The sequence below is a fragment of the Neodiprion pinetum genome, chromosome 6, assembly GCF_021155775.2.
Source record: "Neodiprion pinetum isolate iyNeoPine1 chromosome 6, iyNeoPine1.2, whole genome shotgun sequence".
NCBI classification, from domain to species: Eukaryota; Metazoa; Arthropoda; class Insecta; order Hymenoptera; family Diprionidae; genus Neodiprion; species Neodiprion pinetum.
This window is the reverse complement of record NC_060237.1, coordinates 24141106-24165722: the sequence shown is the minus strand read 5'-3', so window position 1 is coordinate 24165722 and position 24617 is coordinate 24141106. Positions and strand designations below refer to the sequence as shown.

At 44.2% G+C, this 24617-nt stretch overlaps 1 protein-coding gene across 5 annotated transcripts in view; it reads left to right on the top strand.

The window, feature by feature from the left end:
* Positions 1-24617, top strand: part of LOC124221896 (immunoglobulin superfamily DCC subclass member 4) — a 311934-nt gene that overhangs the window by 278223 nt on the left and 9094 nt on the right. For all 5 annotated transcript variants that reach the window (XM_069137298.1, XM_069137301.1, XM_069137300.1 and 2 more), the window contains one exon: positions 24157-24367. In XM_069137298.1, coding sequence (XP_068993399.1) covers positions 24157-24367 — 211 coding nt within the window. The remainder of the gene's footprint in view (positions 1-24156; positions 24368-24617) is intronic.

The window sequence follows — 24617 nt, the reverse complement described above, 5'->3', positions numbered from 1 at the left end:
GCAATTAACTGCTAGAACGGGGCATTTTGCCAGTAATGCTGGTAGAAATAAATAGACGGCGACTGCTGCTACCAGCTCCTTTGCACCGACTGACGATGGGCTAATGTCGTCGTATAATACACAGTCAGGCGATCTAAGGTATAAAACCGAGAACTTGATCGCGTGACCCTCGAAATAGTTCCCTATCACTCTCTAAAATGTACATGTAAAGGTTAGAAGAACGATAGGACCGATATTTATCCGTGAAATAATTTGAAAACTCGTTTAAACTTTAAACTATCCTCACGTTAAACCACTTCCAGGATGGATTTGTTACCGTCGAACAGCACACGCGTCTAAGGACATGTTTCACCTACTGTAATCCGTGTAATTCAGTTACCGGAGAGCCTGAATGGTTTTTCTTTGTTTTCATCCTGGTATCCTTATTGTGAGGATTGTAGGCTTTCGTTCAATCGTCACAGCACTTATAACTCACATGGCTGCACGGAATATAACTCACAAACTCGTTGATTGAGTTTGACATCTAGAAGCACGGTTGTTTGGGAGGCAGATTGAGCTTAGAGTGCCGAGCCGATACCTGTGAAGACGTAGCTCGCCGGTCCCTCGTCTCGACAGTTTTTCTAATTAACATCCATAAAGAGCTGTAAAGGCAAAACTCTAGAAATAAATACTTCCGCACGATACTTATATTTGTTGATTATCACAGTCATTTGTCTTAATAACTGTACGAATAAAGATCTGCGGGGGGGAAAAAGACCAAGCAAAGCAAAATTGGAGGCCTAACAACGGTATAAAAACAAAACCTGCTCAGCAGCTGAGAAACTAGCATTAGGCGAGAAGTAGATTTTATTCTAGAGAAAATAAGAGCCACTTCGAAGATGCTGGAAAACTTTTCCCATTTCAAGCAACCGCTCGCTCTATGTGTCCGTGATAATAATAGTAATAATAATAATAAGACGAAAAAGAAAAAGAAGAAATCCAGCCCCACCACCGAGAGACAACCGGCTACGTGTGCGCGAGACCTCGGCTTAGGATGTTTCAGGTTACTTTGGGTTACTTTGGTCCACGTTGTCGCTTCTCTTGCACCCCTTGGCACCTCGATGTTCCGCCACCTTTCGGACCGAACCCGACACAGGCCGCAGGTGTGTGTGCGTGTGTACCTTGCGCTTTTCTCACCCGGGACACTAATTCTCACCGCAGTTTATATATATTGCATTTATCACGGCTACGTGAGCCGCGTTTAAACCCTGTTTTCCTATTTCCTATACCCGCGCTCCTCGCTCTTTGTATACCGAGGCTTGTGCAACGGCGACCGAATAAATATTGGTAGTATGCCAATATATTTGTATATATTGACACAATCGTGGTCAGAAGTCTCGACTCTCCCCCTGTATTAGCACTGAAAACAACTATAAATCCTCATTTTCGTCCGCCGCAACACCTTCGCAGCAATGTTTGGTTATTCATAACCCGGTAAAAGATATACCGTCGGTGTTTTTTCGATCTGATACATTCAAAGTTTACCTGGACGAATAATAATAATTACTCGAAGCTTGTTTCCTGACCAATTGGGTTATTGCGATAAGTTGTTTTTAATCAATTCAATTCAATGCCAATTATTTCAACGAAATATGTAAAATCAGCGACAACGAAGGCTGTTGGAACCAGGATAGTGCAGAGCTCAGATGTTCCGTGTACATCGTACCAAAGCTACATCTGCATAATGGAGACTGTTCTTAGATCGATTCAGAATTATCTGGATCAAGCCGTCCAGAATTCGAAACCGATCTAGGCGACCGGCTTGGACTTTATTGGATCGCGTGAAACGGGACGCTGTTTGCAAACCTGACGTTTACCACCGTTAGCTGAATCTGTTTGCTGGCAACTGATATTTGCTCGTTTATTACGGCCATGACGAGCCTCCGAAGTATTACTCGGGGTCTTAAGTTTAAGGATATTTCAGAGAAGCCGACAGTGTTCGTGGAAAACGTTATTGCGTCGTGCACCGAGTGGTCTTCTCGTTTTTCTGTTCGATTTTTTCTAGAAATACATTCGTCGAATCGTGTAACCGGGTATCCGGCACCGCTCTCCTTACAAACGAATAAAATACGCTCATTGTAACGCCCCCAAGGATTCTTAAACCCGTATTTCGTTGTGGAAAATAGGAAGATCGACGTTGAAGAAATAATTTTGGTAGAAGGTTTAGCCGGTGGTTTATATGTATTTACTGGAAAAGCCGTAAACCACTTCGGAAAAATCGTAACACCACAGCGTCGGAAAGGCGGGCCTCGTAAAAACGAACGACCCTGGAAAGCACGCGATGTTCTTTAAATATTACGACGACAAGAATTCTCCTGACATCGTATACGTATACCGCACGAATTGCACACCTATACACCTATCCCATGCACGATTCGGAGAGGTAAAAGTTCTATGAGGAACTTGCTTTTGAAGGGAATACGAAAGGAAAATATTTGGAAGAAGAAGTCGAATAAGGATGAGAAGGCGAATTATCCTCACCTTGGAAACGTCGTTTCAACGTCGTCGAATTGGTCTATCGTGTTTTTCTCGAAACCGTATCGAGTTGTTCTACAGTTTTAAAGTAATTTGATCGTTCGTACAAAGTTTTGTGTGTATAAATTAGGATAACGGGAGTTAAGTTAGATCGAAGAGTTTCCGAAGAAGCGTCAGGAGCCCCCGTCGCCCCCGCCTGATTGGCGGGGTTGAAAATCTTGAATCTTGGCACGTAGTGGCAGTAATGATATTGTTTAAAAGTTGCAAACCGATGTATAGACGGTGGATGCGAGGTCTTCTCCTCCGGACCGACAAGACGCGGGGACAAAGCGTAACAAAACTTTCGAAACGAGACATTTTTTTGATTATGTCGAAAACTTTGAAATCTCCGTAATTTATATGCAGCTGCCGATCATATCTCGGGGCACTTTTAAATTACTTTCTTCATTTTCCAATTTCTGTAAAACCCGTCGGGCTAAAATTCTAATAAATTATTGAAAACCCGGGGTATTCATGAGCCCCGCGACTGAATGAATATGTAACAGAGGCGATATCACGGCTTTCCCAGCGTTTATCCTTGATATCAATTTTACTCTACCAATATTTTCGATGTGACACATACCTCCGTGAACCAGGTTTATTTTAAGCTGCTGATTTTATTCGATTACTCTCCCCGTATCTACCTGTCGACGAGGCAGCCACGCGCCTCGCCGTCCAAACATATTCCTGCTCGAAATTCCAAATTTGTCAAACACATTGTAGCCTTACACGCCCACGATCCCTGTCTATCGTACTCTACCGGCCTCTGTGGAGCTCAAATTCTATACTGTGCAAACAGTATGCGAATTTGACGTATAGCTTTCTATTTGATAACTATCTACGCCCTCCGCACCTCTCGGCCCAACTACGATCAATCAAAACTAATTGCGTACCTACGTTCTCTCGATTTCGCGTGGATATTGAGATTTCGTTATCACGCAGATTCGAATCCACGCCACTGGCTTACAAGCAAACATTATACGCCCCGCGGCTGTCGCAGGGCAGAAATGACCCGATCGAACAGGGTCACCAATAATAGCACGTCCTTTGACTTTCCGCCTATCTAATTTACCACGGATTTGATTGAAATCTTTTTGTTCCAACTAAATCAATTTCCATCAGAGATAGGTATGCGAACACGGGGAATTTCATCGAGTATCACCGTATTCCGAAGGCCTACCAAATTCTCTCAAAACTATTATGATGTCACCCAACTGCCTGCAAAAATTACCTCTTTCAATTTGATCCACAGCATTCCGTAATTCATTTGACAAAATCTATTAACGATACAGATTTTTTTCTCATGCCTTGTATTTTTGTGCGCCGTAACTTGATGGCAAGAAATGCAACGTGGAAGAACCTGAACTTTGCAATATTTTTTACCCTCATCCAAATACCGAAATATTGAAATATCTTTTTTCTTTCATTCGTTCTTGATATATACATAAAAAATATGTATACGCATATATACCTAATTAACTGTGCAAGTACAGAAAATTACGAGGAAAAGTACAATGAAGAAATTGAGTGAAAAAAAAAAATGGAATCGAACAAAGTAATTACTTTTAGCCATTGAGTCATTAGTAACTAAATTCATCGTTAGGAAGAACGGTTAATTTGCGAATCGCTCAACCTCGATTGAGGATACTTGAATAAAGGAGTGAAAAGGTGAGCCGTCGGCTGTCTTGGCGATGAAGCTCACCTGCAGGTCCGTCGGATACTCCCGATCCCTTCGCGACGCTTCGCAAATCTCCATCCTTCTCAGCGAGTTCTCGCTAACTGCTTCCCAGCTTCGTTACACCCCGTTGCTATTTTGTTCAGCTTATGTTAATACGGGGTACTCGGGATGGTTAGAGAAGATCGGAGAGATAGGGACGTAGCTGTATCTGGGCGTAGCACACATGTGCGATAATATTGCGCCCACATATTCGCAAACGGGCGCGGGGCCCGAGTAGGTGGGCATATAGGTAATACTATGCATATACCTACGGATCGTCGACGTGGTCTAGGTAATGTTCATCTCCTGTAGTATATTCCCATTGTGCGCTTTCCTGTTATACAGATGAATATTCGACGTGCCAGCTTAGGGTGCTACATGCACAACTCCGCGATTAGGACCCGCTCTGGTATTTCGTATTAAACGAAACGGCTATACGCCGACAGGTGAGAGCTTATCGCCGCCACGTAAACTTAACGCGTGGGTTAATGTCTCAACGCGACTCTAGGCGCGTCTGCTTAATTGTAAGCCGAACTCCGCCATCGGCCAAGGGCGAAGATTCAAGTCGTTTTCTGCAAACATTCTCAGTCGTATTAAATTCCTCCCAATTAGTCGATTCGTCGTTCAATTTTTCAAGTTCTTTTTCCTTTCACTGTACCTGCCTACGCTACGCTTATACCTTGTACATGCGTAATACTGACATATACATTCTCGTACGAAAAATCAGGTGACGTGTCAGCTTTACCGATTCAGTCTTTACGGCATCGATAGGCTTTCGCAGTCGCTTTCACAAGCAGGTAATAACTCAAACTTTGTCGTTTAGAATCTATACCCCTGCAGACTGGAGGCACGGTACAAAGGATCCGATAAAAAATCATTTTACAGACGGTATTTCAGGTTCCCTGCCACAATTTGTCCTGACTGGCATCCTCGCGTTGCTGCAGAAGTGTCTCACTCGGATCCCGTTGTCATCCGCGTTGAACTCGTTGAGACGCGATAAACTCGAAGACCGATTAACCTTCTCCAAAAGTTACTCTATCACCTCGCGACACGAGGATTGACAATTTCCTGCTAACCAACTAGCGTAAATTGGCCTAAGAATAAACGGAAGAACTCGGTAGAAATTCCTCGACGAGACCACGGATTATTTTTCGCAACGTACCACGTTATATTATCCATCCTGGCCAACGAGGCTTCGGGAACAGGGACACGTTTTGTGCCCAAGTTTGACAGGTTCCGGTGGGCTGCAGTGGCTGTCAGGACGCTAATGCGTATGATCGATGGGGCGGGTCGAAGGTAGCCAAACTGGCGGGATCGTAGCATCCGTCCACCTGGACGTCCATCCCCGGACGGAGGCGCGGCCGCGAATTTTAATACACTTTCACAGCCGGAGACGCGGAGCCTAGAAAACGCGGGGGCGTCGCCCGAGATAAGCTCTCCGGGTATTTAACGAATACCACGGTGTGGAAATTTTTAATTAAACCGAGTACCTGCCCGCCCGCGAGATTTCCGAACCACACCGCAACGAATTAAGGATATAGTCCGAAGGATACTTATACGCCGGATAATTAATGCGGCGGTAATTTCAAGTGCCGAGGACGAAAAATTGGACGAGGAGTTGGAATATTATTCTCATTTACGCGCGTTTTCCCCGCGTCGGCCAATGAGGAGGAAAAAAAGACGGGCGACGGAAACAAGCTGGCGAACGGGGCACCGTCCGGTCGAGTCCTCGTGTTTTCCACTCCATTTACCACTTCTTTCATAATATATATAACGGCCACCCCTTCCTGTCCGGGTGCTTCGACGGCCACCGCGTTAACATCAGGAGCGGCACTCAACGAACGCCGGTGAAAAGAGGCCGCTGAATGCTCTCTGTGAGCGTTCGTTGACCCGTGAACGGAGGCGAAACTTGTTACTATCAGCTGTTACAGATTTTTTACTTCGGGTTTTCTCGCCCTTCGAGGGCCGACGGACTCCCTGAATATTCCACCCCCGTATTTTCCTCCCGTTTAACCCTCCGCTCACTCCTCATTGAACACTCGGGGCCCCGCGTGGTCCGTCCGGAATTCCGCCGCGCGGCGATTTTCTGAACTGGATGTATAGCTCCGATCGTTCCGAATGCACCCTCGGTATATTTCTCCGCGTATTTTCTCCCCCTCCGGACGATACGAATCACCTGAATCGGATTCAAGTATAACGAAAATAAATTCCACCTCTATATCTTCGGCATTTCCCGCACTCTCGACGAACAGCAGCAGCCGCGAAGATGATCGATGGAGAATATCGTCATCTTCACACCGGGTCGCACCGGGGTTGCGTCGCGTCGGTGTAACAGCGTGGCTGGTTTATCCTTATCAGATTATCCAAGAGGTAACCTCTAATAATTACACCCTTCGACATGGGGGAAACCTTACGCCGGGATAACAACGCGGAACACGCTGCGAGAGGACGATCTCACCCAAAGCAATTGGTAACGCTCTGACATTTGGGTCAAGAGCTTTTGAAGCGTATAGCTTAGCTCTACGATAGGTTGGCGGTCGCCTTATCCCTAACGAGAGACACCGGGAAAATGATCGCTAAATTCGGCCCCGCTCCACCCCGGAGCGTACGTGTTGACCCATACATGCCTCTGTTTACCGCTGATATTACGAATGCAAACAAACGTACGTGACGAATAGAGAAACGATACCTTCGGCACGGGAAAACTCTGCCGGCTAGGTTATCGCGGTGTGGGGATGAACTCGCGTTTCCTCGCCTTCCAACAAATACGAAGTTTCACATTTCTTATCGTCGTTTGAAAATAAGCGAACATCGACAACGGTTCGTATCGTATCGCCTGAGACGTAATTATTTCTAGCCGATAGTTCTCCTACAACGATTGCATCCAAACGGATGAAATCTAATTCGAGAAATGACATCCGGCTAGCTCCTAACAGGGGATGAAAATGCGTCTCACTTTTTTTACACCCACGACTTGCAATCGATATTTTTTATTCTGGACCAGATTGGCGGACATGAAAGTTGGGACCAAGGGCAGCCATCCCGCAGGACGAGGTGAAATAGGACTGGTGACGCCCGGATGAGGAGAAGGGGTCATGGGTCACAACCGCCCACCGATGGTACATTAAAAGCTTTGAGCTTGACCGCACTAGCGTACCAAGCCTCGATCAATGTGTCCACTTTTTTCCTTGCCATCTCCTCGGTTCGACTTCACCTGACGGAATCCGAGGATCTGAGTCGCGGATCCCCCGGGGCAGACAGGCACCTCCTTCTCCTCTTCGGCCACCTCGCCAAGCAAATTTAATTACGCGGAAAGGAAAAACAAAGAAGAATGGGACTGACGCGACTCGCATTGGTAACGGCCAAGCGGACACGAGTGGAAATTCATTTGAAACGTTCTTCGTTACTAATGTCTGCGGTCTTTATTGGATTGCCAAATTGAATGTCCGAGGCCCCATTTCCACACCCCTTAATCCCCCGGCGTCTCCATTCGTCGCTGTATCAATCGCCTCGCTGTCATCCCTCTCTTTTACCCATCATGTCTCAGCGATCTCCCTTAATTGATTGACTAACTAATACCCGATCGGAAGCTCGGTTGACAGCCAAGCCCGCGAGAATACCCGAACAGAATTATGTCACTTCGAGATAGTGAGTAGGCGAGACACTCGAGTGGCTCCTTTCTTCCTTTATCACCCCCTCCGCACCCTTGATCCTCGCCTACATTCCACATAATCCCTCAGATCTCGCGGCGAAATGCGCGAGCTGGTGACTTCAGTCGAGTGACGACGTCATCTTACGCGCGTAAATCTGCTCTTCGGATAGCAGGAAGAGGAGAGGCGAGGGAGGGGATTAACGGAATACCGTAATTAAACGATAATCGAATCCGTTATCTGATTTTTGAGGTAGCCGATGACAAACAATTCGCCAAATTCGCATACAATAGGCTCGCATAAATCTTTTTCGAAAATTTTGATACCGTCGTTGTAATTTCCACGCTTTATTACGCGATAGCACAAAGCGCGGCCTCGCGTACAACCAGGGGCATTAATTTTTCCATTTGTCATTTCATGGCGCGCGCTAATTATCGCGCAGCTTGTACCGTACGTAGCGTTAGAAATTTATAACGCGTTACGCGCAGAAATGCTTTTCCCCGCGTATTAGTTCTCGACCAGATTTCATTGCACCTGCATCTGGCAACGGACCAACGAGCCTCACTTTTTCTCTCCCTAGGATTTCACACTTTTTTAGAGGGTGACGTCTTCAGCTACAATTTGCCTCCCCTGCTACGCGAGGATAATTATACAATATCCGGAAGTAGAAGATTTTCGAAATTCATCCTCATTTCCCCCATTGCCTATTCCGTCGCTCGGTGTAACTCGCGGTGTCGTTAAAGGCTCGGGTAAGAGACAAAGGGTGGGCGACGGTGCCGGGGGGCGGTGGGTGCAAAGCATAACTGATTGTCTTTTGTTTCGGTGCTTTGTTCTTACGTGTTTCTCCCACTCACATTTGTCCCCGGTCTGGACCGCCGGGTTTGTTTGCAGCCTCGGTTTCTCTCCGTTCCCCGTTGCTTTTCCTCCCCCTTTCCTCACGGCTCTTCTCGTCTCACCGCGTCGCTTATATTTTAGTTTACGCGAAGCGGCGGCGACGGCGGGGGCTGAGTAATGAATATGGTTGGGTAAGTGTGCGCTTTTGTTATAGGGGGAAGAATGATGCGCTTGGGAGAGATTGAGACGGAGTTTCGTTTCTTCCTTTTTCTTCTCTTTCTAGGATTCCTTCTCTTATACCTTTTATTTCCTTCTTCTATCCTTTACCTCTTCTTTTCCTCCCTCTCCTCCAACAAATTCGTCGAACTGTATATTCCTACAATCCCGCGATCCCAGCCTCTCGATGATACCGGAGCGTGTCATTTGCCCTTCGTCTGATTGGAAGCTACGTGTCGTACGTGTTCGCCGAAGCGTGAAAATCCTCACGACGCGCCCTTCTTTCCTTCTTCCCTCTTCCCGAATTCCCTGCCCACCTTTGCTTCCTCTGCTTCTATCTTTATTACGTTTTTCTCTCATACATCTACTTTTTCCCTTTTCTCTCTCTCTCCCTCTCTCTGTCCTTCTCTCCCGGATAATCTAACGCACTGATTGTTTTTGCCCGACTACGTTTGCGCTGCCGGTGCTTCAATTTTGCGATAATCGATCGCAACGACTGGAATTTCGGTACAAGCAAAGGGCGCGAAGTCTACTATATATATATATATATATATATAATATATACCGAGTGAAATGTGTGAAATGGATCGAGGTATTTAATAAACTGACGAGACTTGATTAGAACGATAGAATACATTTTATTTTGTGTTTGACTTCGTACACGAGGACGTTGCAGACTAGCAAGTGACGTAAGGACGCAACAAGTTCTTGACCCGTCGCAACTTTGTTACTTGATCGAACCAATAATGAGAATTGAAACCTTGCGTTTTCCGAAGACCAAACAAAGAAGAGAAAAACCAAAAATTGACGCTGACAATCTTTTTGAAAACGTTTAATTACGAGCTTGTCAATTTCATCGTTGACTCTCAGTGTAAAAGAGGGTTACAGAGATAGTCGTTTTTCTCCTTTCAATCCGTACAAGTATCCGGTATATATTGACTCGAGAAGTTAACCAGTTCAAATAATGACCGAACGTACCAGGACCCGCTCTGGAACTAAAGCCATTCTAAATCCAACGATGTAACTTTGGTAAGATTTACTGCAGGCCAGGCACTCATTTGGCAGCCAATTACAATGGCAGTGAAGTGAGGGCGGCGCGGTGATCGTCGGGCTGGTGGAGAGACGGTAGAGAAGCTAACGGAAGTGGTTACGACCTTCCCCTCGATCCTACAACGCTGCGCCATTACTATCCCACTTCAACGTATCTCGGCCTCACCTTTACCACCGCGGAGGAGGAAACTCGTGTTAGCCCGAACGCGGCGGCTTCCGAACAGTCGTAGACGGATAGATTCATGGCTGTAACGCCGTTATGATTGCACGTGTAATTGAAACACAGGAATCCCGCCACTAAGCCCGGGGGTAAGCCTTGAATCCAGAAAATTATTATCAGGCTTCTCCTGTATCCTTACCACTCGGCGCGAGGATCGCAGAGACTCGATTCGCACCGTCTATATTGCGCCGATGAAATGGGAGCAGTCATCTCCGCCGAATAATATTCCGTCCATCCCCAAGCTCGTCGGTCTACTGTCAGACAAATTGACAGCCCCCTGATCGTCGGCAAAAGACTGAAAATTCTTTCCAACAACCCCGCCTGCGGTGATAGACCGATTGTCAACGCCGAAGGGAAAAAAAGATAGGCGCGTACTCTGCGCGTAGGTACGGATCGGCAGGATTGGGGATTCTCAGCCGCTGCGCGGAGTCATTACTGGAGATGACGCTTGACACGGAAGGCGAACACGGGTTCTGCGGGGTGGAAATCATTTCAAACGATACTGCAGGTGCGGGAAGCAGACTATGCACAACGTCATCCACGGGGTCTGCACGCTACCCTTTTTACAGGCTGCATCCCCCTTAAAACGACGCGCGTTTTGTACAGCGGGGGCAGAATGATTACAAGAATATTACTACACTTCTGGGGTAGTTTTTATTTTTAAATTTTTTGTTGCTTTGTTTCTTTTCCTTTCTTTTTTTCCTTATTATTATTGTTATTATTATTACTATTATCATTGTTGTTGTTGTTATTACTACTACTACTATTATTATTATTTTGTCGTTTTCTTTCTACCCGGTGTTATTTCGCACCGTGCTGTTTCCCCTTTTACCGCACGTGCATATTACACAAACATACCTGCGTTTGCACGTCTCGCTGATTTCTTTCAGCGACGTAATACGCGGCTCCAAGCCTCGAGACAGGATGCAACTGCCGTTAACGAATCCTCAAACAAGATTCTACGTTTCATACCCGGAATACACGAAGGGCACGTGTGTATGAAAGAGAGTCGAATGACAATCGGATCAACTGTTCCGACATTAAACTCTTTCACACTCGTCTTTCAAGAAAAATGATATACAACCCGACGCCGAGCGTCGAAGTACAAGACTGGCGTCTTCTTACGTAAAATAGAGTAGAAAAATCGATCAAGTTCTGGGAAATCGACACCGAAATGTGTTTCAGGACCATTCTTAAATGTTAGTTTTCGTCAGCAGGTACAAGCGGATATCTAACAGACGTTCGCGAACAAAATTTAAATTTCTTCATTCACTTTTCATTATTACGAGCCTATCACTGTGGAAGATGTATACTTTGACACTTTTTATGTCAAAAATTTCACCCCCCAGACAGGAACTAAAGCCCCAATTCCTCAAGAATCTATCCGCCTCTACAGCAGAAGCAATCGTCGTCGGGATAATGTGTATATATATATGACACATTTTACGTGCACGTAGTACGTATGGCAGAAAGTTTCGCGGAGGTTGTTTTGAATAGAATCGCGTTAATTGACGAGAGACAAAAGAGTGTGTCAGCGCGAAGAGAAGCGGATTGTCAACGTAATCATTCGGATTCAGATAATAATAGGTATTCCAGGGACGCCTGTAGAGACGTCTGGAAGGGTTCATTATTCCCGTGTAGATTGTACGTGGGTCGAGGGAAAATCACAGACATCTGTAAATCCTCAGAAACGTAAATACACCCACGTGTAGGGGATACAAGGGTGCACAGACGCGGTACGTAGAGTGAGACGAGTTCAAACCCCGACGTATTCTTGGCTAAGAACCAAGAACATTAATTACTGTGTTGGAACGAAAGTCAACGTCTGATGTCGCAGGATCCTTTCAAGTCTTCGTTGCAGGACAGTCAAGCATCAGCAGACTCGGAACCGATTCCAATTTCGGGCTGACCTGCGGAGGTCGGAGGTTCTCACACTGAAACGCCCCCTGGAATAATTATCCACCCCTTTATCAAACCGCCAGGAAACTCGTTACGGCGTACTATACAGAAGGAAACATTCTTGCGGAAAGCGGAAGTTTCACGTTTGCCTCAGGAAACTTATCGATCTCGAACCCCGAACTTCAACGATTGAACCGGTCACGCGATTCGCCATTGACGAAAGCGCAGGAATTAGCATCGAAACAAACGACGAAGGCGTGGTTTCCGCCAACTTTTTTTCCCCCCGAACTTTAGCAATTCTCTCGGGTGAGATCAAGCGGTACTTATCTTCCTTATTAGTTACCGGACCTTAGAGTCGCATCGCTCACAATCGGACATTTCTTCGCGTCGCTTACAAACTCGAGAATAATAGCAGCCGGGCATGCTAGCGAGCTGATACTCGGACAGATGTAGAAAGGAGCTGCTGGAATTGTGTTCCGAGTCTCGTAAGGACCTATTAGCCCGCGCCTTTTATATCCGGTAGACGACAATCCGAGTGCACTCAGGACAGTAAGGATCAGTTCGCAGCAAAAAATCTGGTCGTGCAAAGCTGAATTTCTTCTCTTCTGTAAGAGAGAGAATATAAGAGAAACACGGGTGGAAAAAAAAAACAAAGAAGAAGAAACATCTCTTCGTCAACTGCAATTGCCATGAATCGTTACGACGGGGCGGAGTAATGAACGTCGTACCTTCTTTTTATACGTTCATTGCGAAAAGCTGCGGAAAAATTCCGCTTTCCTCGACTGTACAGGGGAATTTGGAAGCGTCTCACTTATTTTGGCGTGTCCGTACTTCAGGGCGAATATTCAGGCACAAATAGAGATAATCTTGAGCGCTTTATGCTTCAGTCGGCACCCCATATTGCAGTTGCGGCTCTTGCAAATGTGGCGGCGAAAACCCGCGGCGCAACTACGGCGTTGCGTATATTGCGCCATTCAAAGTCAAGGATACTAGCTTGCAGACACGGTATTGGCACTCCGGGTACAATATATGTACATAAATCAAGCAATAGTCGAATGAGGGGAAAATTTTATGACGGCGAAGTGAGTGAAAATAAAAATGTTGCCTAGGCGTGCCCGTTTATTTATGAATTTATCTGTATAATAAAATTGATATAGAAATTCTGAACGAACCTTCGGATTCTTTAGCTGGTCCCATTAGGCGGCTCTATCTCCCTTATAAAGTCGATAGCTGAGAACTATTGTTGTGCTCCCTGCAGGCTTAATGCGAAAACGGAGAGATATTAAGCATAATAACGGGTCGGAGGAGAAAATAGCCGAAAAAAATATATATCGGTACAAAAAAGTAGAACCAAAAAGATGGCCTCTCCGCGGGTATCCACTCCTCGTTATTTTTCTCCGCGAGGCGAGCTAGGACGAGGCTGAAAAAGCTAGAGGCGATCTCTTTGAATACGCGGCTGGGGCAAAGATTGCCAACGGTAATAATTATGCTATCCGAGCTTTTATTTCAAAGGTCACTGAGTCCTCCGCGACTCACAATAGCGGAAGACACAGCGTCGTTCAAAGCAAAATTTTTACCGACTCTTTTTCCTCCTCTATTCCTCTTTCGAGAGTTGTTACAAATGTATGTCACCTGGGGTCGATGAAAAAAATCAACTACACGCATCAAGTATTCCCCGATAAATTAACTCCCGCTGAACCTCTTTTCACAAAATACAATCCCAAGCTCCCGTGTCGTACGGAAATATAACGCGGTAAAAATAACGCGAGGGAACGAATCTGGCGAGTGCTCTTTTCGCGACTTGTGCGTCAATTAATTAATTACTCCGCCATCCCCATTGACGTATGCATACAGTATATTTGTTTCGCAAGATCGAAACCACAGCGGGCTAAGTTGAATAAATATCGAAACAAAAATGTTGTTCAGCAACGATTGAGATTCTATCGGTGTGAGAAGTAACAATTATCGTTAATTGAACCACCCTTCGGGTGTTTAAGATATTGGGTATATATGACCAACCGCCCACGTAATTTCGCCTGCTCGCTTGACATCGTCAAGCAGCGCCTAGAGGCGGAGCAATTACAACCTAGCAAGGTGTCGGTGTGGTTGAATAAGGTCAAGTTAGTCTCAGGTGCTCGACGAGGTCGAGTGACGTGTGTCCGTGATATTGTAGGAGGAACTCGACACAGGGTTTGCTGGAGGCTTCGCGTAGTACAAAGAAACATCTCGTGTACTTACCGACAACAGTGCAAGTCGTGCATATAGTTGTTATTTTCATTCCAACTCAATGTTCGTGCAGGTACACGCATGAACACACGATGATGTGACTGTCGGTAGAAGCTTTTTAATTTCAATGCGTATATCGTATTTCTTTCCTCGTGGAAAATGGAAAAAAGAAAATAATAAAAAGAAGAAACGAGAAATCGCCGAAAGTTAGAAACATGAAATGGAATCGAAAGATTGCAAGATTTCTACGAAACCTTGTCCAGTTTCAACTTTTTCGGTTGGTTAGATTTCAATCTCTCGACAGTTGAAGGTAAGAAATGTGTCAGACATCTCTATGGAAATTTTATGCAGGCGTGTACCTTTTCAGACGCTCTACTTCAGGTGCTGATCACGTGGTCAACGGAATAAATTGATACGGAAAACTTCAGAGATTGATTCACCCGATTTCGCCTGTAACGACCGCATGGTATATGATACATTGAATTGGGATCTAAAAAAAATTAATCAACGCAAACAATCTCCAAAATAGAGAAATATAGAGAAATACAGCCTACTATGTTTTCTGTTTACGAAAATATTTATTATTTCACACATTTATTCACCACAAATATTAATAAACGCAACTTCATTTGGGAAATTAATCCATTTTTGACATATTCAAAAATGTCCCGTACGAAAAAAAATATATTTTATTATTAATTGCCGTATATTTTTCGCGACATCTGACACGCATATCTTCTCGCCGGATGAAAATCCTCTGCTGCACACACCCAAAGAAAATCCAACATTCCTCGAAATTATGTTGAATGTTTGATATTATTATGGTTACTTTTTTTGGGGGTTTTCTTAAACGAATTATTTGTCCGAAACGTGAGGCGAATACGGCACTTTTGAACGTGACTGAAAATCCAGTTTTGAACATACACGCAAGGTTGGGATACTCGAGCGAAGAATATTATCACGGAGAATAACAGTATTATCGAAACATCCTAACACGTGTTCTGCACGGAGCGTAATTGTACAAGATGGTTGAATTTTTCCGTTCGGCTGAATAAGGGTGATTTCTCCACCGCCTTTATTCCTCAATTTGCCCTTCACGATTCTGGGTTACCAGAGCTCACCAGGGAGCGAGGAATAAGAGAAGTATAAAAGTGAAAAATCAAGAAGACTCCGCAAGCCGAGGCTAATAATCTTATACGGCCGGCGGATGAGGCGCTCGCAAAATAGGCATCATGAAGTCTTGAAACGACCGGCGAATCAATTGATTTAAGACCGCGCCGCAGGCTCCGGGCAAATCGGGGATAGGGGGCGAGAGTGCCGAGGAGGCGGGGTGAAGTAAGAACGTAGTCGGTGAGAGCCCGCGAAAAGACGGTCCTTCAGGATTAAAATAAATCCTAATCTAGAGACTCGGTCGTAAAGTCGAAGGCTCCGAGTGGATCGTGAAAGGGCGTTTGTCCCACGCGGTTTTGCGCGAATAAAAGGGCGTCGCTACGATGGTTCAGTTTAATCCGGTAAATACGAATCACGGTGGAAAATTTTTAATGAAATGTAAATTGCTCGATTTTTCGCCCACGTCTTTTGAATCGACGCAGGGAAAACTGCGACATTCGTCGACGTTCGATGGCAAATATTTTTATACCTCCGTATACTGCAGCGACAGTTGCAAGATAACGCGGGAGAAATCGTGACGCGATGCATCGGCAATATGAAATAAATCCGGAAATCCCGCGTGTTCGAGAAGTCGCACACGCAGCGCACCTCTGGAACAATGAAATCGGTCGCAATCTTTCTCGCTATTCTCGCTCTGTGTCGTATTCACTACGCCGCCCGCGCTACTCGAGGTGCGGGTTCAATCCACACGGGTATACTAACAACCACGTTGAGATATGGAGAAGATGCGCAGGCAGGTAATATTTCAACCACCGTGCACACCTAAAGCCGGTCAGGTAACGCGGCTCTTCCTACAACTGTATAACGTAATAAAGCGGCATGGAAATATAAAGCGGTAGATCGTGACTGAAAATACATCCGGACAGGTGTATTTCTTGAACTCTGTTATCGGCATTGAGAATCACCGATACTGCGTTGTAGGTTTTTTGAATTTTTTTTCTTATTTTTTTTCTTCTTCGTTCTTTCTTCGTCAAACTGATTCCAAAACCGTGCACGTCTGATCAGCTTTAACTCGACGTACCGCATTGAGTTCGTGGAAAGTTTTACACTGAGGAAAAATAAAAAAGGAAAAACACAAGTGTCATGAGCGTTAGGCTCTTTCCTTCCGATGGGAAATCCCCCGTCGATTGAGAAAATTGAATTTATCGTACCGGGGAACCAATTTTATTTTGAAATCAGCCGAAAGATTATAAAGCTTCGAGACATTTTGTAACTTGAATTAATATTCATGACTGAATATTTGAAGTTCGCCCTTTCAAAGGAAACATCTTTGCTTCGAAACGCGATTTCATACGAAAGAGGAAAGAACAAGTATAAACGGAGAATCCAGACTCTGCAAACAGCCAAAATAAAATAGGAGAAAACTCTGAAGATGAGCGAGCAAACAAGAGCGTTTAATTTTCGGCAGCGAACTTGTGGACCATGTTCAACAAACAATTATGACCGTTGACTGTACAATATGTGTATAAAAGGCACGTCCTAAAGATGTCAAATTGAAGAATATAAAATTTCCCAATTATAAAGAGAAATGTATTTCCTTCCTCAAGGAATAATGAGATCGCACGAAACCCTTTGCCGAGGAAAAGTTTTTGCCATTAAAAAATGTATTGAACTTGCCAGTAGTGAAGAGCACGATGAAACATGAATTGCCACGAAGGGTGGAAAAGAGGAACTGAAGAGTCTCTCCTCGACTAAAAAATTAGAATTCGAGATGTAAACCGGGGAGGAGAGCTTTTGTATACTTTTCTAACGACAACAGCCTCGCTGGGTTTGTCTTTAATTACAGGGCACTTACATTTCAAACTTGTTAAGGGACGTTGATTATTCCACGCTTTCGGCTTAAAAAAATTTTCCCCTCTCTCTATCTCTGCTAAATTTCAATTGACTTGAGCAAGTATCATTATGTACGGTTCGTTAAACAGCTGTCCTCAGTAAACACAACTATATTATACATCTAAACGAATGTATAGACGTTGTACACATAAGGGATACCAAAAAGGTGTAAAACATGGAGCGATTCGTTTGCCCTTATTAATTGTGAGCGAAAAGAGAAACAACTAAAAAGAAAACTGTATTACCGTACCCATGATATTTAACCAGCAATAAATGTCTACATAGAAAGATAGGTGGACCCTAATAATCGTGAACAGAGTAACGTCGCTGAAACATTACAAACTTTCTCTCCCCTCGTCGCACGAGTGACGTATAATTTAGCATTTACGCATGAAAAAAGTACCTAAACATATAGTCGCGCGAGTGAGTTTACGGTTCCGTTCTGCCAGAGTTTAACGAAAGCATTTCGTCCCTGATGATTCGGTTCAGAAAAGTAGGGGTGTGTACAATCAGGGTCTGCTGAAACAATGGTCGGACAAACGTTATCGCCAAGCGTTGCGATAATCTACTAGCCGAGATGGGATGCGGAATCCGTCCTGATGGCCGGTCAGCTGCAATACGACTTGGCCGTATCCGTACGGAGTAAAGTAAAAAAGGGATCGTTGGACCAGAGGCAGCTCATTAGGCGGAATTACCCCCAAGACGCCTCTAGCAACACCTTCGTCCCTCGGCGGCGAGGCTTTCACCGGGGGCTGCAGGACGACGGCCAATACTAATTAGTTCCGTACTTGAGCCTGCGCCTTATTCCTGACCTCCCCCACCTCGTTGCGTTCATCCCCTCGTCCGGGCGCTCCGCTGATGGATAACCTAGATTCCTTTTATCTCCTGGGTAAATTTCCTGCAGTCCAAGCCTTTCCGCGCTACCCGAGGATCGCTTTACCCGGTTACGTTTGCCCGATAAACCGAATCATAACCCGGACTTGGCTAGTGCACCGTTGATAAATTCGATTTGGTCTATTTTTCGACCATCTGCCACACTCCCCTATTCTTGCAACCCGTGTTGTATCCTTTGGTCAAACAGTTTTTACCTCAAAACTTTCACGTGATATCAAACTTGGGAGAATTTTTTTTATTTAATAGACATACACGGTTGATCTGAAAAATTCTCTGATACATCTACCCGAGAATTGTCGAAAGAAGTACAAGTTTCTGAGAAAAATTTTATTTGGATAAGTCAGACCTGTAATCACTGACGTGTACCGAAGGACCCGGTCTTTCAGAAATTTTCATCAAAAAATGTTACAGTGTACGCGGTGAAATTAAGCGTATGAGTTCTGGACTTGAAAGGTGATCCGCGAAGGAATGATAGAAATGAAACAGAATACCGGATCACATGTCCGTCACAAATGCACTCTGCGCAGCCTGGTGAACTCGAGTATTTTAGATCGGTGTGCAGCCCCTCGTTTGAACGAATAAAAAGGACATATTATATATGTACGAACCCGCGGAGTTTCCAGCGCAAGCTGGGCAAAAGCGAGAAATTCCTTCCGGCTTTCGGTTGACCTAAGCAGAAAGTGGCATTTCCAGTGCCACGTAAAGGTTTTCCGACTTCGCTCCTTATCGCGGATTCGTGGATTCGAAATTGTTGCCAAGAGAATTCCCGTTCGCCTTCAGCGTGTCTCCCGGAATTTCATTCCCCGTGCCTCGTAATCCTGATCCTTGCCCAGAATCAAGGAAAGACGTGGTCAAATTCTCTTGATGAAATAGAGACGTTTGAAAATAATTTCCATACGTAAAATGTTGGGGAAACTAATTTTTCTTGGAAATCGGACGCCTCCCCGACAGGTTTCAGAGCGACTTTTATTGACCGCCATGTACACCAACCTGCGGATTCACCCTTCAGCAGTCTCGATTAATATTTTATTTTCATGTTTCCCCCCCTTCGTTTTTGAGTGAATTAAACGCATATTTTTTCATCCCCGTAGAAAGGTTACGCGGCTACACAGAAAACATTTGTTAGGCCACTCTATCTCTCTCTCTCCGTTTCTTTCTCACGCACGAACCCTCTACATATAAAAATGATGTAACATTCTGCCCCGCGAGACTTCGTCTCAACGATATAAAAGCGACACCCTCGAGTTTTTAATATCATGCAAGAATCCGGAAACAATATTATGTCTGCCATTATACTGCGTATCTATCGTCGCACGCGTCTTTTTCACCCAGCGTCCGTCAAATTAGTGAATAGATTAATGTATGTACATTGAGAATGATTCCTCCATTTTACAATTCGAAAGCAAATTATTTAACTCGGTTGAAATGTACGATAAACGTGAGTCAAACGACCTGAAGAAAATTTTGCGAGTCCGGCAGGAGTATGCGATGAAAAGAAATTCTTCCGCTGAGGAAAAGAATATAGCGTATAAAAGATTGTGCCTGTACATCGAGGAGGAAAGAAATTCAAGGGTATGAGAGAGTGGCGAATAATGAGAGAAGGGAAAATATTTAATTTACCGTGGACTGGGAACGAATTATACAAAAGGTGCGAAATGATAACAGGGCTTTATGGGTGGAAACAACGGGGAGAAAAAGAACAGGGATGTTAAGAGATACGCGAGCGTACGTATTTTAATTTACATTTTAATGGTCTCCACACAGAAACTTTACTCCCTCAGATTTTAAGTTTGACTTGACTTTACCCGCACTATAATAACGTCCCCCAGATGCACGAATTACTTTCAGCAGCTCTGCCACTGCTTGCCGAATCCTCTCTGATCTCGGTATTGTACGTGCCCAAATTGTTTCTTATTAAAAAAAAATCGTTCCATGCCTATAGACTTTTTAAATTTCCCGCGATAATTGGCTGACTCCGCAGCAATAATGTCGGAAGAAGCGAGACGGAGTTTCCAACCCTCGTTCCCTACGGAAATATACCAGGTATATCGATCATCACGAGGCGGAAATTCCTTAGACGGTTTAAAACTTTCAAGCATGGTTTCCGATTGGTATAATAGTACGATTATTATCGCACGAATCAGATGTCACCGTACCGTGATCGACCGTGAAACCTTCACCCTTCGATTTTGTCCTCCTTAAACCTTCTACATAAATAATGAAAAATGAGGTTTTTTTTTTCCCCATTATCAGATGACAAAATTCTCTCAAAGGGGGTTGAACCATATCACGAGGTCAATTAATAAAATTGAAAAGTTTTATACCCATCCTCATCCGTGTCATTAAAAAATACGAGCGAATCAAAAGCGGTAATGAATTACTCACCTGAGATTGAAAAGAGGGCAGATAGTCTTCTAATTGTCACGGACGAACACCTCGCCATCCAGTTTCGTTTCCACCACTTTCCATTAATTCTTCATTCCATGAGACATTTTCCACCTTCACGTCGAATAATGCCGAAGTTCTGAAAGTGAAAATAAAAAAACAAATAAACATAAGACACACGGACAGAGATAAAATGTAAATGCAGATCATCTCGCTCGAGCAAGGATCGCTGAGGTTTTTTCATTTTTATATCCTTTTCTCTTCGGTAGCTTAACCCGAATGTATCATGCCCAGGGTTGATTTTCCACTCGCAAAACTGCAGAGTCCGAGATTAAACTTCTTGTTTGAAGGAGAAGTTGTTTAAGCTGCCCCCTTATCCGTGCAGAAAGTAAACTAAAAGTTATGCCGCATGTAAAGCATGTAAATCTATCTTGGTGGGGTGAGTTGACATCGGAAAAGCTCTTCACGTATACATATAAAACATCTGTCGTCGGTCAAAGAGATATTCAAGAGTAAGCAGCCAGCAGCGGCAGCAGAAGCGGCGGGAGAAGCAAGAAAGGAAAAAGATGAAGAGAAACAGGTGCAATCGTTGTAACAGAACCAAACCAAAATAACCTTCATCAGCGGGAGAACGATCTCGCGGGTACCGTATATATACTACACGTTATATCTGTCTGGACGAGAGGAAGAGCTGCATCACTTAGGTGAAACGACACGAAATCTCGGCGTAAGGGAACATACGTTCAATTTCCCATCAGAGCCCTGTGTATTAGAAATGGGGGTGGTGTTCAAGTGGGGAACGCGAGCACGTGCGCCCGTAATTGTCAGGGCAGCTCCCGGGGCTCTCGGCAATCCGTAACGGCCCCAAACGGCACCCAAACGGCACCCAGAACGTAATGGCCTCCGAGAAACTTGGCACATTTTTTCGCCTGCTCGTTGTATAGACTCTCGCTCGGGGTATAGGCAATGCGCGCGTCTTTGTTTCGCAAGAGCGAAAGAGAAAGACTGTGCAAGAAAACTAGTGGGAGTAAAGAAATTTTCTTTTTTATACTATTTTTTTTTTCTAGATTTCTGATTTTTTATTTTTTTTCCTTTCCTTTCCTTTTCTTTCTTATTCACCCTTCAATAAATCGCGACCCCTAGACTGTATTGATACCGATACTTTTGCAATTTATTTATCACCCCATGAGGGTTGTAGAGTCAAGGATATCAAAGATATCGAATCCAAGTTCTTCTAAGATTTTTTTCTTTCTTATACAAACAATGGTAATAATCTTATAACATTTTGATTTGTGACTTCAGCGTCTTTTTATTCCCCTTTTTTTCGAAGGGAGGTCCCGTTCTTGCTCCAACACATTATGCCGAGACAATCGTCACGCGTGACTTAGTTTCAATCGCTACGTTTGCTGTATTTGACCAAAGAAAAACAGAGAAGAGAAAAAATGCACGGTACTTGATTTTCTCCCGCAAGCCTATTATCCGATCCTTTTGTTTCTGACGATGAAACACGTTTCAGAGCCGAAAAAGTACCCCTAAAAGTGGTACTGCAAAAGAATCGTTTCAAAGTATTTGAACCACAGGTAACATGATTGAAATGATGTTGTAAGTAATGAGATTTTCATTTGAGATTCCTGCCGGGTTGTTTGATAAACTAAAAAAGGGGTGGGGGGTGGGGTTCAAGCAGGCGGTGGAGAGTGCACGAGATGCTATTTCGCTGAAATCGAATCACAAAACGAAACGTACGTCGGATCGCAGGTGAAAAATATAATATTGTAGTAAAGGACAATCTAGGATCGAATTGCGTCTGAAGAAATGAATGGGTTCTCCGTGCGTAATGAAGAAACGTCGAGTCAAACAAATCTCACAACAATGAATAATGTATGAAAAACGCGGATATATTTTCACTTGAAGTGCTCCGGTTGAAGTCTGGAGACTGACTGTTTCTACGATAATTCTCGTTGGCGGAATAACCGTACATTAGACAAATTATTAAGCATTTAATGACTGAATATTATATCGGCATCAGTAGTACCAGAATCTATAAGGATCGTGAACGCAACTTCGTTACAATATCATCGCAACCGATAGAATCGGTACAATTCCGGGTATCTACGATAATGTAGCGATCAGCAACTGGCGTCGAACCCGAGTCGAATGAGTATTGTAGGCGATGCGTAGACTGTGGTGAGACTAGTCAGCAAACAATTTGCATCACAATACGCGGAACACCGCGTGATATCAGGTGCACACACACACGCACACGCACGCACGCACGCGCACACACACACACACACACACACACACACACATGTATATACATTGATCGAAAGGGGATTAAATTTGGCAAATCAGCCAATCTAACAAAGTGCGCAGCATCAGAGAGGCAGGTAGACAAAAGCTGCGGGGAAGCTCAAGTTATACGCGTTGAATGATGTGTACACATAGATTACAGCGGAGATACTAGAAGCCGGGCTTAGCCGGGAGTAGGCGTATGTGTTATACGGATATATCGCCCCTCTGTCATGGAGCCGTGAAAATTTTCCCAGCTGAAAACGGCACGTCAGTTTCCCATCGACGTTGTATGTGTACAGCTCCCTGACGTGTAAATAGATACTCGACAACGAACTCTCGGCAAACCGAGGGAGGAAGTCGGTGGAAAAGATCCTTCAATCATCCCGTCGAGCCTCGAGCAGCCGTGACGGGAAACGGATACTTTTAAAAAAATTACATTTTTTTTTTTTGTTTTCTGATATCCTTCTGTTTCACAAAGGCTTCGCCTGCCTTTCTGTCGACAGAATCGCAAATTCTCCTGCATCCGACGCCTGATGCGTACATCGGTGCGTATCTGGTTGCCTAATTATTGCGGTAGACGTTAGCGTCTGACACTTGCCAACTTTTACTACTGAACGGAAAAAGCATCGCCATTAAAGTGCCATGATATTGATAGTGATGGGAAAATTTCGATTTTTTAAGCTGGTGATTCCGAATTTTGATGTAGATATTACAGGGCTCAAAGTGGATGTTCGAAAACGAAGCACCAAATATTGTAAAACCTGAGGAAATAACATAATGATAGTTGTTTAAATGATCGATTTTTATTACCGTTCACTCATAGTTATACTAAATATCCCAATATCCAAGCTACCAAAAAAATTTTGTTTTAGGGAAGCCGGCCACCTCAAAAATGTTGGATCCAAATTTTTCAAATTCAATTTTTTTCTCCACTTTCCCTCGTATTTGCCAGTGTAAGATAAATATTTCAGAAATGTCACCATGGATTTTTGATCCGAAAATCCGATACACGAATTACGAGTATAACAGGGTATCTAACGACCTGAAAATAGCTGAAAATTCTTAACCGTCATGGTTTCCTGGTCGCCGAAAAAATTAGACATCCTGTATAAGTATCGAAAAAACGAAATCAGAATTTGCAATAACGATTTTAGAGGAACCGGAAAAACAAGAAATCTAACTTGAAGTAAAAACGCACGTACTTTTGGGTTTTCCAGGTCTCGTGGATGCGTAAAAGAGATCTCCACATCCTGACGTCAGCAATCTTCACTTACACAGGCGACGCGAGGTTCGCCGTTTTACACCCGGAGTCTTCGGACGACTGGGACCTCAAAATCGAATATGTCCAGCCAAGGGACGCCGGGATCTACGAGTGCCAGGTTAACACTGAGCCGAAAATCAACTTAGCGATTCTCCTTAGCGTTGAAGGTAAACCTAGCGCAACGTACGCACCAATATTAAGTATATCATAGATCGCATTTTGTCAGCCGGAAACGATCAGCTTTGTTATCGAGGAGAAATAGCACCGAGGAGGAAAGAGGCTCGCAAACTCGATCGATTGATGATGATATAATTTATCCTTTATAATTTTGCCAGAAAAACATTTTGCCTTCAGCTAACTTACACACAGTGGAAGGACTTGTTAACTTTACCAGGTGTGGAACCAAAATTTGTATTC